The sequence below is a fragment of the Rhizophagus irregularis genome, chromosome 6 (assembly GCF_026210795.1).
Source record: "Rhizophagus irregularis chromosome 6, complete sequence".
NCBI classification, from domain to species: Eukaryota; Fungi; Glomeromycota; class Glomeromycetes; order Glomerales; family Glomeraceae; genus Rhizophagus; species Rhizophagus irregularis.
The window spans coordinates 5,105,189-5,119,801 of record NC_089434.1 but is presented as its reverse complement, the minus strand read 5'-3'; the positions used below and the strand labels follow the sequence as shown (position 1 = coordinate 5,119,801).

The 14,613-nt window shown below is 29.8% G+C and overlaps 2 protein-coding genes across 2 annotated transcripts; both read left to right on the top strand.

Moving 5' to 3' along the window:
- Positions 1-1,154: 1,154 nt before the first annotated feature.
- OCT59_026755 (uncharacterized protein) lies at positions 1,155-2,375 on the top strand (the record flags this gene model as incomplete). Its single annotated transcript, XM_066143414.1, has 11 exons — positions 1,155-1,162; positions 1,250-1,300; positions 1,404-1,436; positions 1,536-1,551; positions 1,629-1,676; positions 1,753-1,800; positions 1,873-1,920; positions 1,999-2,046; positions 2,124-2,171; positions 2,279-2,294; positions 2,362-2,375. 11 exons carry the CDS (start codon positions 1,155-1,157, stop codon positions 2,373-2,375), a joined length of 378 nt encoding a protein of 125 aa, XP_065992937.1.
- A 5,836-nt stretch (positions 2,376-8,211) lies between these two features.
- Positions 8,212-9,640, top strand: OCT59_026754 (uncharacterized protein). The gene is made up of 6 exons (XM_025321130.2): positions 8,212-8,613; positions 8,678-8,762; positions 8,833-8,894; positions 8,990-9,000; positions 9,086-9,121; positions 9,201-9,640. The coding sequence occupies exons 1-6, from the start codon at positions 8,327-8,329 to the stop codon at positions 9,515-9,517; spliced, it is 798 nt and encodes a 265-aa protein (XP_025169678.1). The 5' UTR covers positions 8,212-8,326; the 3' UTR covers positions 9,518-9,640.
- Positions 9,641-14,613: the final 4,973 nt, after the last annotated feature.

Sequence of the window (14,613 nt, the reverse complement as noted above, 5' to 3'; positions counted from 1 at the left end):
ATTTTGATACCATTCGACGAGATGATTTGAATGGTGGTAAAATTATCCTTTTATAATCACTGAATAGCGAGATATTGCGTTTTGAAGTATTTTTCTCAAAGTTTTAAATTTTGCATGACGTTATGATGATATCCGTCCAGGTAATTTGTAAAAAAAAAATTTATATTAAAAATCATTCCAATTAGTGTTCATTTATAAAACAAGGCTATTCCTAATAAAGTTAGGGGAGAAAATCTTTTTTTATTTGCAAAAAAAAGAAAAAAGACCGATCAGTCTTAAAAAGACTGCAGTCAGGATCCCGGAAAATGCTTATATATGTAAGGTACCAAGGTGTTTAGCCAACATAGTAAAGTTTTATGATGTAAGAATTTTATAATGCTTAATTTTAAGAAAATTTTATACTATGTAAGATAATTAAATTGCATATTTTTGGTATTATTTTAAAATACTAAGAGTTTTTAGTTGCTTATTTTTCATATTTATATAACTTTTTAAAATATTATATATTGAATTTATAATTAATTTTTATTTTATTTTCACTAACAATGAGTGTTAATTTTGTACTACATTTCACAATTTTATATAAATACACTAGTATTCACCTGTTAACTACGTTAACAGTTAATTGCCGATTCACATATAATGAAAATCAATGATAATAAAAAACTCCATTTTTTGAATTTCGCATTTCCCAACTAATACTTTCACTAACAATATTAAAAGTTAAAACACAACTTTATTCAAAAAAAAACATTTGTTTATATTTATTATTTTATTTTAAAAAAATTTTTTGTTGTACATTATTAGTGCTACATGTAAAATACAAAAAAATAGCAAAGGTGAAAAATCAAAATTGAAGTTTCCATTTTGCAATGTTTATGATATTATTCCAAAACCCACCACCTAAAGTTCCAAACAAATAACTTATAAAAAATTGGCCTATTTACCTGTAAATCTGGTCTAACTATATATTCACCGCCCTCAACCCTATCACATGATAAGTTAGAATTTTTTTTATTGGCGGTTTATTATAATTAGATTATCGATATCTATTTTTTTTTTAATTTTTTTTAATTTGTTTAGGAACGTTTTTTAACATTCATTTAGTTAATTCTCATAGAAATGCCCCTAAAGACGAAATCGGACCCCTAAAAATGAAAAGGTAGGGGTTTTTTTTATTTTTTTCGTTAATTTCATTTAAGAACGTTTCCTAACGTTCTTTATTGTCTTTTTTTTTAGCGCCCTTTAGAGACTTCTGGACTATTTTCCTTATTGATTATTTCAGCTCTCTGGTTCTAAGGTGCGTCTTTTTTCTTTTTCCTTTCCATTTTCATTCATTCTAACTCCATTTTCTTCTTAGGTTTCGGCTTGGATCTTTAATGGAAGGCTTCTTTTCTTTTTAGGACTTGGCTCTTCAGCATTTCGGCTCTTCTAAGGTGCGTTCTTTTCTTTTTTTTCCTTTGTCTTTTTTTTTCGTTCATTCTAACCCTTCTTTCTTATTAGGTTCCGGCTCTTGATTTGTGAATCTTTAACAGAAGACGGCACATACGGGTGAGTTGTTTTTTCTTTTCGCTTTTACTTTTCTTTTTCGTTCTTTTTCGTTTGTTCTAACCCTTCTTTCTTTTTAGGTTCTGGCTCTTGATTTGCGAATCTTTAATGGAAGACAGCATACACTAGTGAGTTATTTTCTTCTTTTTTGTTTTGCTTTTTCGTTCTTCTTTTTCATTTGTTTTAACCTTTCTTTCTTTTTAGGTCCTGGCTCTTGATTTGCGAATCTTTAACAAAAGACGGCACATACGGGTGAGTTATTTTCTTTTTTGTTTTGCTTTTCATTCTTCTTTTTTGTTTGTTTTAACCTTTCTTTCTTCTTAGGCCTCAGTTCTTGATTTGCGAATCTTTAACGAAAGACGGCACATACGGGTGAGTTGTTTTTTTCTTTTCGCTCTTGCTTTTCTTTTTCATTCTTTTTCGTTTGTTCTAACCTTTCTTTCTTTTTAGGTCCTGGCTCTTGATTTGCAAATCTTTAACAGAAGATGGCACACACAGGTGAGTTGTTTTCTTCTTTTTTGTTCCTCTTTTTCATTTGTTCTTTTTCATTTGTTCTAATCTTTCTTTCTTTTTAGGTCCCGGCTTTTGATTTGCAAATCTTTAACGGAAGACGGCACATACGGGTGAGTTGTTTTTTTCTTTTTGTTCGGCTTTTTTTTCGTTTTTTTTCATTTGTTATAACCTTTCTTTCTTTTTAGATCCAGGCTCTTAATTTGCAAATTTTTAACAGAAGATGACACACGCGAGTGAGTTGTTTTTTTCTTTTTCATTCTTCTTTTTCGTTTGTTCTAACCTTTCTTTCTTTCTTTTTAGGTCCCGGCTCTTGATTTGTGAATCTTTAACGGAAGACGGCACATATGGGTGAGTTGTTTTTTCTTTTTGTTTTTACTTTTTTTTCATTTTTTTTCATTTGTTCTAACCTTTCGTTCTTTTTCGTTTTTTTTGTTCTTGTTTCATTATTTTTATTCTTGTTTCATTTTTTTCATTTTTTTCGTTCTTGTTTTGTTCTTTTCATTCTTATTTTGTTCTTTTCGTTTTTGTTTTGTTTTTGTTTTGTTCTTATTTTGTTCTTGTTTCGTTTCTTTGTTGTTTTCGTTCTTTTCATTCTAAATTTTCTCTATTCTTAGGTCCCGGTTCTTTGGCATTTCAGCTCTTCAGTTCGAAGGTATGTCTTTTTTTTCGTTTCTTTGTTATTTTGTTTCTTTGTTGCTTTGTTCTTTTCGTTCTAACAAACTCTTCTTTCCTCTTAGGTCCTGGTTCTTTCTTTGACAACTTCGGCGCTTTGGCATTCAGTTTCACATTTCAGTTCTAAGGTGGGTTCTTTTTTGTTTATATTTGTTTTCTTTTTCATTTTTGCTTCGTTCTAACTTATTTCCTCTTAGGTCCCAGTTCTTTCTTCAGCTACTTCGGCACTTTAGCATTTCAGTTTTACACACAGGTGGGTCCTTTTCTTTTTTTTTTGTTTGTTTTTTTTTTCATTTTCTAAATTATTTCTAACTTCTTTTTCTTTTTCTTTTTTTTTTTTTTGTTTACTTTTTTTGGTTCTTCTTTCTTTTCGTTTCTTTTTCGTTTTTTTCACTGCGCTTTTTTTATTTTTTTTTAAGAAAAAGGAGAAAGGAAATGACTAAACGCGTAATTATTTTTGATGCGTTATATATACATAAATATCAAGATCTGATGTGGTCACACAATTGTAAATGGTTAATTTATGTGGGTAGTCTAAACATAACGCCCACGTGATTGCAGTGTTTTTAAATATTTAGATAAACAAAAATTTTTTTTTGATAAAATTTCATTTTTTTTTTCAATGTTTTATTAATTATCTGTCAATAGTATCTTTTGAATTTTTATTAAACTCAGTGTATTATTTTTAATATAAAATTACTATATTATACATGTTTATTTTGTTAAATAAAATTACTATAAATATGTTTTACTTTAAAATATAATTTCACTACTCACCACTTTGGTTATATCAAATTATCTTTTATGTTTAAGTAAGTTTGTTCAGCAAGTTAAATCTACTTGTATTTTAATTTTCATAAGGCTAAGTATGATATTTATATAGAAAAGCATATTTTTTTTAACGGTAATAACTTTTAAATTTTTCACTTTTTCGTTTATAACTTCAGAGCGTAATTACACCACTTCAGTCAAATGAAATCGACTTTCTAAATTAATTGAAAGTTGTTCAGCAAGGTCGAAACTACTTATATATATTAATTTTCATGAGTGTGGGTATAATACTTATGGAGAAAAGTGCATTTTTCATAACGGTACTAACTTCCGAATTTTTTATTTCTCCGTTTACAACTTCAGAGCGTAATTACACCTCTTTGGTCAAATGAAATCGACTTTCTAAATTAATTGAAAATTGTTCAGCAAGGTCGAAACTACTTATATATTAATTTTCATGAGTGTGGGTATAATACTTATGGAGAAAAGTGCATTTTTCATAACGGTACTAACTTCCGAATTTTTCGTTTCTCCGTTTACAACTTCAACGCGTAATTACACCTCTTTGGTCAAATGAAATCGACTTTCTAAATTAATTGAAAATTGTTCAGCAAGGTCGAAACTACCTACATATTAATTTTTATGGGTGTAAGTATAATACTTATGGAGAAATTTACATTTTTTGTAATAGTATTAATTTCGAATTTTCTTTTACTGTTTATTAACTTTATTAATTGAATATTATTAATCTACTTGTATATTATGTTTAGTTTAGCTTCACAACATATTTAAAATTGGATTTAATAAAATATATTAATTAATAAATATATTTTATAAATTATATGTGTTATAATAAAAATTTAATTAGGTTAGAAGATTGATTTGCTTATTTTTATATAATTTTTAAGGTTAGATATCAACAATGCTTAGCGATCATAGTAAAAACCTATGCTTAGAGCTACTAATAAAAAATATTTTTGGGACTTACCTATATAAGTATTTCTGGGGTCCTTGCAGTCCTTAAAAAGACTGACGGTCTTATTATATGTGATACAGAATTGAAAGACCGTGGTCCTACACTAAGATGGACCAGTCTGTCTTTTTATGGTGTAGGACCGTAGGATCGCGGTCTTCTAGAACTGATGACCATCTTTAGGTGTCGATTTGCGTCAGATGACAGCTAATGTGCATAAGATGCCAATTTTGAATAGTTTCTTATAAGTAAACATTTTTATTTATTAATTAAATTATCTTTTATTTTATAAGTAAATCTGTGCATCATAATTATTTGCATATATCCTGAAAATTTCAAGTAAATACCATTAATGCTGAATTATATATTGCAGATAATATTATTCAAAATTTTAGCTATAATTAAACATAAAATTTTTCAGTTTTAATGTGCCTTGATTGTCTAAGTAAATTAGTTCATTACATTTTTAAATATATAATGCTAAAATTTCAACACGTTTGGATTTATATTGGTGGAAATTTCCTTCTTTAAAATATGCAGTTATTATCTGACACAAATTGACATCTAACACACAATATTAACATCTTATGTATTTTATTTTTTCTATAATTGCTAATATAACATTTTTATATTTTAATAACTTTTTAACTTTATTTTTAAAATCTTTTTTATTATTTATTACTATAGGTTTTTTATTTTTAATTCAATTTTTTTTAAGCTTTTGCAAATATTAATGTTTTTTGTTGAATTTTTAAATCCTTTTTTTATTTATACTTATAATAGGATTCCAAACATCTTTCATACAACTTATATTAGAGTTTTTATAGAATTTAAATATTAATTCTAGTTAGAATTGTGTATTTTAAGATAGTGATGTCTGCCTAAACTTTTTTTGGCAAAAATTTTAGTTTCATCACCAACTAGTTTCAGTTTTGTCATTAACTAAACTATATAATAATAATTTTTAATTTTAATTGTAATTATATAAAATTATAGTTTTATTATAAAAATATATAAAATTAATTATATTTATAATAGTTTTATAAATTCTTTTTAAAAAATATTATATTTTAATAAAAATTTATTTTTTTAAGTAATTATTATAATTAAAAAACCATGGAAATTTATGAAAAATCTATAGAAATACCATGGAATATTGAATTTTAGCATTTTGTCTTTTAGTTTTAAATGTCTAAACTATTTCAGTTTTATCAAATGACTAAATATTTCAGTTTTACCCAGCATTTCTATTTTAAGAGTATTTTCAAAATTTTTTAACTTATATATTCCTGTATTTAAGCTAAGCAATTCAGTAATTGGATTTTAACAAATTTAGGATTCATTTTAATAAGATAAATCCAATGGTAGTAAATCATATTTTAGCATTAATATTGACTGAATTATTGCTAAAAATGCATTTTACTATAAATTTTTTTTGAGTTATTTGAGAGATATTTGGGTTCTTTTACAATATCTTTTAATAATTCTTTTCTTTATTATTTCATCTTTTAAGAACCTATATGCTATTAATTTAATAATTATACTTTTTAACACTTGTTTATCTTTATCTTTAACCTTTACAAATATATTTATTTAAAATTATATATGAAATTATACAAATAATTTAAATTTTATATGTAATTTTTACAAAAGTAAAAAAAATATTTTATAAAAAAATAATTAGATAAATAAATTATATAGAAATATACAAAGCATATAATTTTAACCTTTAAAAAAATATAAGAAATATGTAAGGTTTAAATATACTATATACTAGGAAATGAGAGTCCTGAGCGAAAATTCACATGATCTGCAAATGATCAGGAAATTTTATGGATTTTGGTTGGTTATAGAATAGTATTTTACTAAATATTCAAATCATTGTATTCTTATAAAAATTTAAATTAAAGTTATTTTATTACATTTTTACATGCAAATTGTGTAAATTCTTTTGCTATTTGTATAATGATTGAACATGTGGGTAAACTGTAAAAGGATAAAATTTTTTCTAAAGTAATAAATAATAAAACGTGCGTCTTTTGCTAAGGTAAAAATTGATCATGTGTGCAGGCTGTAAATGGATAAAATAATTAAAGTAATTCGAAATCGCGCATATTGAATAGAGTAAAAACACGATGAGACGAAACGATCAGGTTTTGCGACGCGATTCTCAAAGACGCGAAAAAACGAAGTAAAACTAAAGATGAATAGTCAATCCACAGCGTTTCTGAGCGTGATATCTCAGCTCAAGAGACAGATAATCTTCTTCTCGGCATCCCTTTATATCATTCAAGTCGAACATTTATTACATTAAACCTTCACCGCGGTGGCATCATGGTACAGGAAGTAGGGAAGAAGTTGAAGGAACAAGCCTGGGCGATGATGTTGGAAGTACAGGACAATCACCTTTGAAAAATTATTGGAATAGACCTGCAGAATTCTAACGGTCATTGGAAGAAATGCAAAAAGGATCTCAGTGAGAGGAATTCTGCCGAGTAAAGATCCTCCTTCACGTTTGGCACAAGAAATATCGAACAGCTGACTGAAAATGGCGATATCGGTTGGTCAACACTGTATGATCGTTTCATCGAAGAGATTATGACTTGCTTGGACCGGCTGTAGATAATGAAGAAGAAATTGCTGAGGAGGAAGAACTAATGGAAGAAAAAAACGAAGATGATCAGACTCGATTGGACGATTCTCGCGGAGATGAGACCAAATGCAACATAGAGTGTTCATCTGACCTGGGAACCCGCGATATGGATCGAAACCATGATTGGGTTAATGATGGCAAACAACATTATGATGATTCGGATCTCGCAGATGCTAATAATTTTTTGCAACAGGCAACTGGAGATTAGCGGGATAACGAAGAAAATGAAAATCGTTGTGTGGGCATTGTGAATTATGATATCCTGAATGAAAAACAGCAGATGATATTAAAGAGAATAAAATTGCATTATCACAGCATGCTTGCTTACAAACCCCCCAGACCGAACCACTAAGAACAATAATCATGGGAACAGCGGGAACAGGAAAATCATACCTTATCATGGCGATCCGAAACATGCTTCACGAAATGGCAGGTAACGAGACTAAGACTCCACTACTTGTACTTGCACCAACGGGGTTGTCGGCCTTCAATATCAGAGGGAGGACAGTTCACTCTGCATTATCTATACCAATATGTAATAGCAACAATAAATGGGGGACGATTAAAACGGTTACGGCAAAGGTTAGAAGTTAGAAGGGGTGAAATTATGCACAAAAGTCAGGGACTCACTTAACCAAAAGCTAAATAGATCTTGGAATGAAAGAGTTTGCTGCAGGTCTTTCTTTTGTAGCAGTATCTCGGGTGTGCTTTAGAGGATCTTCTCTTTAGTCCCTTCAGTTTTGAAAGACTCAAACGAATCAAATTTTGTAAAAGGTTGGAAAGTTAATTTTAATGTCATAAGAGTAATAAGAGTAGAGGTTTATTGTTGAAAAAATAATATAGTTGTTCATTTATTGTTTTTGTACGGCATTTATTTTTTATTATTATAAGAAAAAAGATGTACGCGACCGATAATCTGATCTAGTTGCTTTGGGCACAGTTTCTATATAATTAAATTTCACGACGTGATCGCGTTTTTCTATTTTAACTTGTTTATATTTTTTATATTTCAATTTTATTGACGTGACGCGACTGACGCGCAAACATATATATATAGCCCCTTCCGCCCCTTCCGGACAATAATTTTGTTTTCTTGAAAACATCCATACTCGAACTACTCTTGTTTTTATCCATCAAAATCATCAAAATCATTTTTTCTATTTTTCTACTATTTCTACTATCTATAAACTATAAATATGGACACTTCCCTTCAATCGCCTGCTCAAGCTCAAGGTCGAGGTCGTATTTCTACATCTACACAGGAAGAGGAACTTCAACTACTTACAACAACGGGGCGACCTTTAAACGCGTATGTTACCTTAATTACTCAAGAGGAGGAGGAAATTCAATTAATTACAACTCCGGGGCAACCTTTAAACGCGTATGTGACCTTAATAACGACTCAAGAAGAAGAGGAACTTCAAATAATTGCAACGGAAGAGGAAATTCAAATACTTACAACGCCGGGGCGACCTTTAAACGCGTATGTTACTTTAATATTTTGACTGAATTACTTTCGGACTTAATAAATTTTATTAATTAATTAGAAATAAAGTCGACTTTTCCAAGTATGTTGAGCAACATACTTACGTATTTAATGATGTCTTTGACGCTGATGCTAACAACGAAGAGGTAAAAATAGAGGATAGTGTTTTTATATGAGAATATATGAGTGTTTATTTATTTTTGTAAAATATGCTAGGTTTATAAACGAACAGCTATACCATTGGTCACCCACGGTGGAAAAGCAACATGTTTTGCATCGTATCCTTTGAATTTTAATTCTTTTCATTCGTTTTATAAATCCGTATTGAATATTTAATTCCTTAACCAAGAACTTTTCTCTTTTTGTTAATTAGTGGACGAACAGGTATTAATGCACTACGTTATATTAATAAATGATACAATGGTATGGTATATATTGATGAATTTTTTTATTCTTATTTTGTTTTTAGGAAGTAGCAAGGCATTCATGCTTGACCAGAGACATGGTAAGTATAGTATTAAGAAAATAAAAACTAAACATTCTACATTTAAGTAATTTGATGATATTTCCTTTTTTTTTTTTAGGTCTTTATATCTATGCAGGTCAAGAGATTTTTACATTATTACAGGACCGAAGGTTTAATCAATTAGCGTCATATATAGGATTTTATGAGGCGTATCAAGGACAACTATTCGATATAATGAATCAGCGAAAGAAGATATTCCCTCAAGATGACGGATCGGATGTTATATTCGCAGAATTACGAGAATTTAAAATTGATAATAGTCTGTTGGAATGTGTCTGTGCGACGTGTCTAGCGCAACATCCTCTCGATCTATGTAAACTACATGTTATTCAAATTTGTGCATTGGGTGACCTCGAATTCAATTTTGAATTTTAAAATCAGTACTCAAATTTTGTACATTCGCGTCTTTTTTATTCACGCAATGGGGATATCAGTTTTTTTTTCTTACATATTATCATACAAGTTGTAATAAAATTAATAGAATTTTCCAATCAAAAAAGAATTTTTTTTTTTATATTATTGAGAAAAGGAAATTTGTGATATTGAAGCTGCACGTTTTATACTAAGATTTAATAATTTTACTCTATTTTGTCAGTAAATAATTACAAAATCCGTGCATTCATGAATAAATCTTTATTTCCTCGTCAGCTTGCATATTTTTTTAAAAGTAAATATACGTAGCAAAGATCTTGTGTTCTAACGCTAAGCCTTATTTATACACAAATTATTGATCTAACCTAAGTTATAATTTTAATTTTTTAGCTTTATTATGTAATTTTTGAACCCAATAAGTTGGGATTCACGTAATATTAAGATTCGCTATTGCGATAAATACAAAATTCAAATTTCACGATAGTGCCGATTTGGCAATTAAGAAATTTTGATTCCATTCTTAATGCAACTCCATATTCAATACTTTATTGAATTTTTAAATTTTTTTTATTAATTGAATTTGCGGTTCTGCTATTACTTCCGCCAATGTATTGGAATATTTTCTCATCACAAGTGTCAACCGTTCCTTGAAGCTTAATTTGAACATTACTATTTAGAGCACTCTGTAAAATATACCGAAGGATCTCTCACCATTTCATATACAACTGCCTAACCGCTTCTTCATTAAGATTACCGAAAATATTTTGCCTACAGTAATCAATTTCTTATCAAGACCATATCAGATTGGCCAGATTGACTATATTGATATCAGATTGTTCATACTCGCGTGACACGAACAAACCTCTTAGAATAAACGAAAATCTCAAAACGATATCAAAAAGATCCTTCCTTTACAACAAAGCCAGGGTTGTCAAGATCGAAGAAATGATTGAATGGTGATATAACAATTTGATCAACCATCAAAACCAATTAAGGCGCTAAAATTACGCTATAAAATTTGTGTTGAAAATTTTGTGATGAAATAGCCACCTAAATTATTGTTGCATATTTGTAGAATCCTTCACTTAATATAATACTGTAATAAACCGATTTTTACTTAGTTGCTGATTTGGAGTTTTTAAAAAATGGTTTTCTTTGAAAAAAAAAAAAGAATTTTGCTTACATAGATACAATTCAATTCTTTGAATTTCTGGCTAAATTTAATTTAAAATAATAAATCGAATTTTTTTTTTTAATATTTTTCGAGTGTGATCGAATATTATAATTCAAATATTGATTAATATAACTACGGCCAAGACACTCTTCCACATCAAATGCAGGGATATCCTTTCCAATGCATTATATCATGTCAATGATCGTAGAGTCTGGCTTCCATGCAAAATATTTCAGAAGCTGAGCGTTCAGGCGGTTCGCGAAAAGGTCTATCCTGAATTCCCCATATAACCGGATTCAGTTTCCAATTGTTTCTTGTCGAATGCTTGGTTTGCTGAGGTGTTCAAAGATTCCGCTTGTAGTTGAAGTTTGAACAATAATACTAAAACGGGAGTGGTCTTAAAAATACGAACCAGAGTTTAAAATTTTCGGATTGATCTCTAAACTATGGAAGATCTCGAGATCTCAGGAGATGATTTGGAAGAAACTTTCTCTTGATAAAAATTTGTTCCCTTCTTTTACTTCAGTACTTTATTCCTTGAAAACAGCGATACTGACAAAAATAGTGGTTTCTTTAATGCTTGTAGTAGATTGTATGAAGCATGAATTTCAAGAATTAAACTAATATCTTTAAGAATGGACAAGGTAGATCAGAAGAAAGGCTTAATTTAAAGGAAAGTATACAGTAATTGTATGATCGGACCTTTGATATAGTCATCGCATTATTTTCTGTATAGTGGATGATCGATCCGTGGATAATCTTTTAATCTACGTACCTAGTAAGTAAAAAAAAATTTTTTATAATTTACGAAAACGCAAGAAAAATAAAAATAAAAAAAGTAAATTCTTGGAGGTCAAATTTGACATTTAAAACATATTGTATTTTCATGTACGGGATTTTTTAAAACTTTACTTCAACACTTTGGAGTTTTAATGCTAATTAATATTTTTTTATTTTGCTTTTAGAAATTGGATAATACGTGTTATCCGTGCTATGGATTACGGATATTGAATTTGGATACATTTCTATGAATAACTTGGATATACGGATCTAAACCCTACTTTAAGACCTTATTGTATGTAATTTCCAATTTTTAGTCCATTTCATCTTAGAAGATGGCCTATACTGGGAGCTTCCGCAAATGATGCTAGGAAAAAAGAACAACCCTTTATTTCAGATGCAGTACTATGCATAGATACATATGATAGCAGCTTTCTGATAGATATGCTATGATTTCGATGGTAATATTGTCAAGGCCCAACCACAACTAATTCTTTGTATACTTTTACTGTGTGAATGTTTACTTTTAACCAGATTCCATTTATATCAGATAAGCCCATTTGTTATTTTAAGAAAGTAGGAATAGGTCAAATTTACCTCTTCTTTCTTTGCCCCCTTTACCTTTTTTTTCTACTCCTTCCTTTACTTTCATCACTCCATTCTTTACCCTTCGATATTTAATTCACATACCAAAAACGCATCAAAACTATTAAAGGCTATATATAGAAAAGGAGGAGGGAAATAATTCATAACATATCAAAGAAAATGCAAAACCTTAAGAACGCTTAATTACGATGCGTACTTTCTCAGAAACTTCAAAGGAGGCAATAGAGAATATGAAGCGCTAAAAGCAATAATAGAGTAAGTACAACTACACAGGCTTTAGACACGTTTATGGATGGTCTGCTTCACGTTTATATTGGAGTTCATGATAATATGAGTTTTTTTTAAAAAAAAAATGGATGGTATTTTAAAGTCTGCCACCGCATCGCTTGGTAAGAAATGGCACCAACATTTAAAAAATGATGGTATATTATTATATTTAATTTATTTATCCATTTACTTATTTTTAAAAAATGTAATTTATTAATAAACATGGTTTGTTTTTTTTCTTGGGTACTGATGCAGTTATTTTTACAATGATCCACCAGATTGTTACAAAATACCTTCAGGAACATGGTAATGGCGCTTAAGGAGGGTAAAGCCAACGAAACTATTGAACTTTATCTGCGTTCATAGGATTTTTCGATTTATGACATCAAATAAAAAAGATTGGTAGAATTCTTGACGTCAGAAGGTGTACTAGAAACACGATCTAGCAGAATATGCGGTTGCAAAAGCGCCGATTGCCTTTAACTTGAAAATTTTCTACAATTGCATGTAGCGTTACCATTTACATAGGAAAAATGTAAAGTCACAGGGTTACCAAATGAATGAAAGAGAAAGTAAACATTCATACGCGCTAAGAAAGGAAGCAGTTCTCTCAGGAATTAAGATCTCCTAGATGATAGATGAAATATCAATTACAAATACTTCGAACCTAAAGTCATGAAACAAACAAAGCCCTTAGAGCAATTAAATAAATGAATTAGAAACATCTGGTGCAACAGTGTGCCAAAGAAAAGGGTAAAGATATAACAACGTGACAGATCATTAGCTTAAGATTGGTTCCGACATTATTTTACCACTCCGGTGAGGAATTAATATGAGATGATGTATCTTTAATTGTATATAGATCTGAGCGAGAAGAGGATGAGTGTTAAAAAGTAACCAAAAATATGGGAAGGTTATTATTTAGCAAGGAATATGAACAGGACAGATTTTTGAGTGTTCTTAATGGAAGTTTTCATACCAGATGTTATTTTTCTTCCGAAATCATTGAAAATAATCTTGACTCTCTGATTAGTGGGGAAGATCAGAAATTTAAATTAAAAGTTTATTAATATTTTAGAATATAACTTATTAGAAATACAGAATAACAACATATGAAGAAATTGAATAAAAGGCAGGTAGACAAGATGATGACCTTCACTCGTCAGAATCCGTCCATCATGTTGTAGAGCTGAAAATAAATAGCTAAGGATATTATATAGCAACTTTGCAAATGCGTTATTGAACTCATTCATCCACATAATCGGATCTTGATTTCCGCCATAAAATGTCAGTACAGTAGCTTAGTTGAGAATCGCATTATTATTCGCTGCTACAGTTGCATTGAGATTGTTCAAAGCGTTATTGACATTCTGCATATTGTTCCCCAGCTCCTAATGCACTGGTTAAACTCTTGGTAATAAAGCGGGTCATAACAACATTTCCTAATGTGGAAAATTAAGAAAAATTAACTAGCAACTGTGTGTCCGAATCTGACTGATTTTCCATTGTTGGTTCTCGTTTGTTAGAGAAGTAGCAACCGTGTGTCTGACTGATTATCAGTGGTTGTTTCTGCGTTCGTAAGAGAACTAGCAACCGTGTGACTTGTTGGCTCTTCGTTTGTTAGAAAACTTGCAACTGTGTGACCGATTAATTATCAGTGGTTGTTTCTGCGTTCGTAAGAGAACTAGCAACCGTGTATCCGAATCTGACTTGTTGGTTCTTCGTTTGTTAGAAAACTAGCAACCGTGTGTCCGATTAATTATCAGTGGTTGTTTCTGCGTTCGTAAGAGAATTAGCAACCGTGTGTTATTAGACATACACAAAAGAATGCATGGATCAGTTGGATTACAGGAGATTGGTTCTCGTGATAAGTTAGAAAAATTATGCTACAAACTTCATTTTCAAGTTTAATAAATCCACAACATTTGGAGATTAATATTGGAAAATGAATGGTTGAGTGTTCCTCTTTTGCCCTTTTTGTCATAAACTCAAACTATCTGATATTTCAGATCAATTCTTTCACTTTCCCTCCCCCTCCCCCTCGTCTATTCCTTTTTCCTCGTCTATCCCTTTTTCATTTTCAAGGCGGTAATCTTGCGGTTTTAACCGTTTTTTGACGTACCGGCTTTTTGGGGTTAACATAAGTAACAATGTATAAAAGATATAATTTACTATATTAGTAAACGCGAATTTGCTGCTGTAACTTTTATACATTCGATACAATAGCGGTAGAAGGGAAGCAATAAAGATTATAATATACAACAGGGGACAT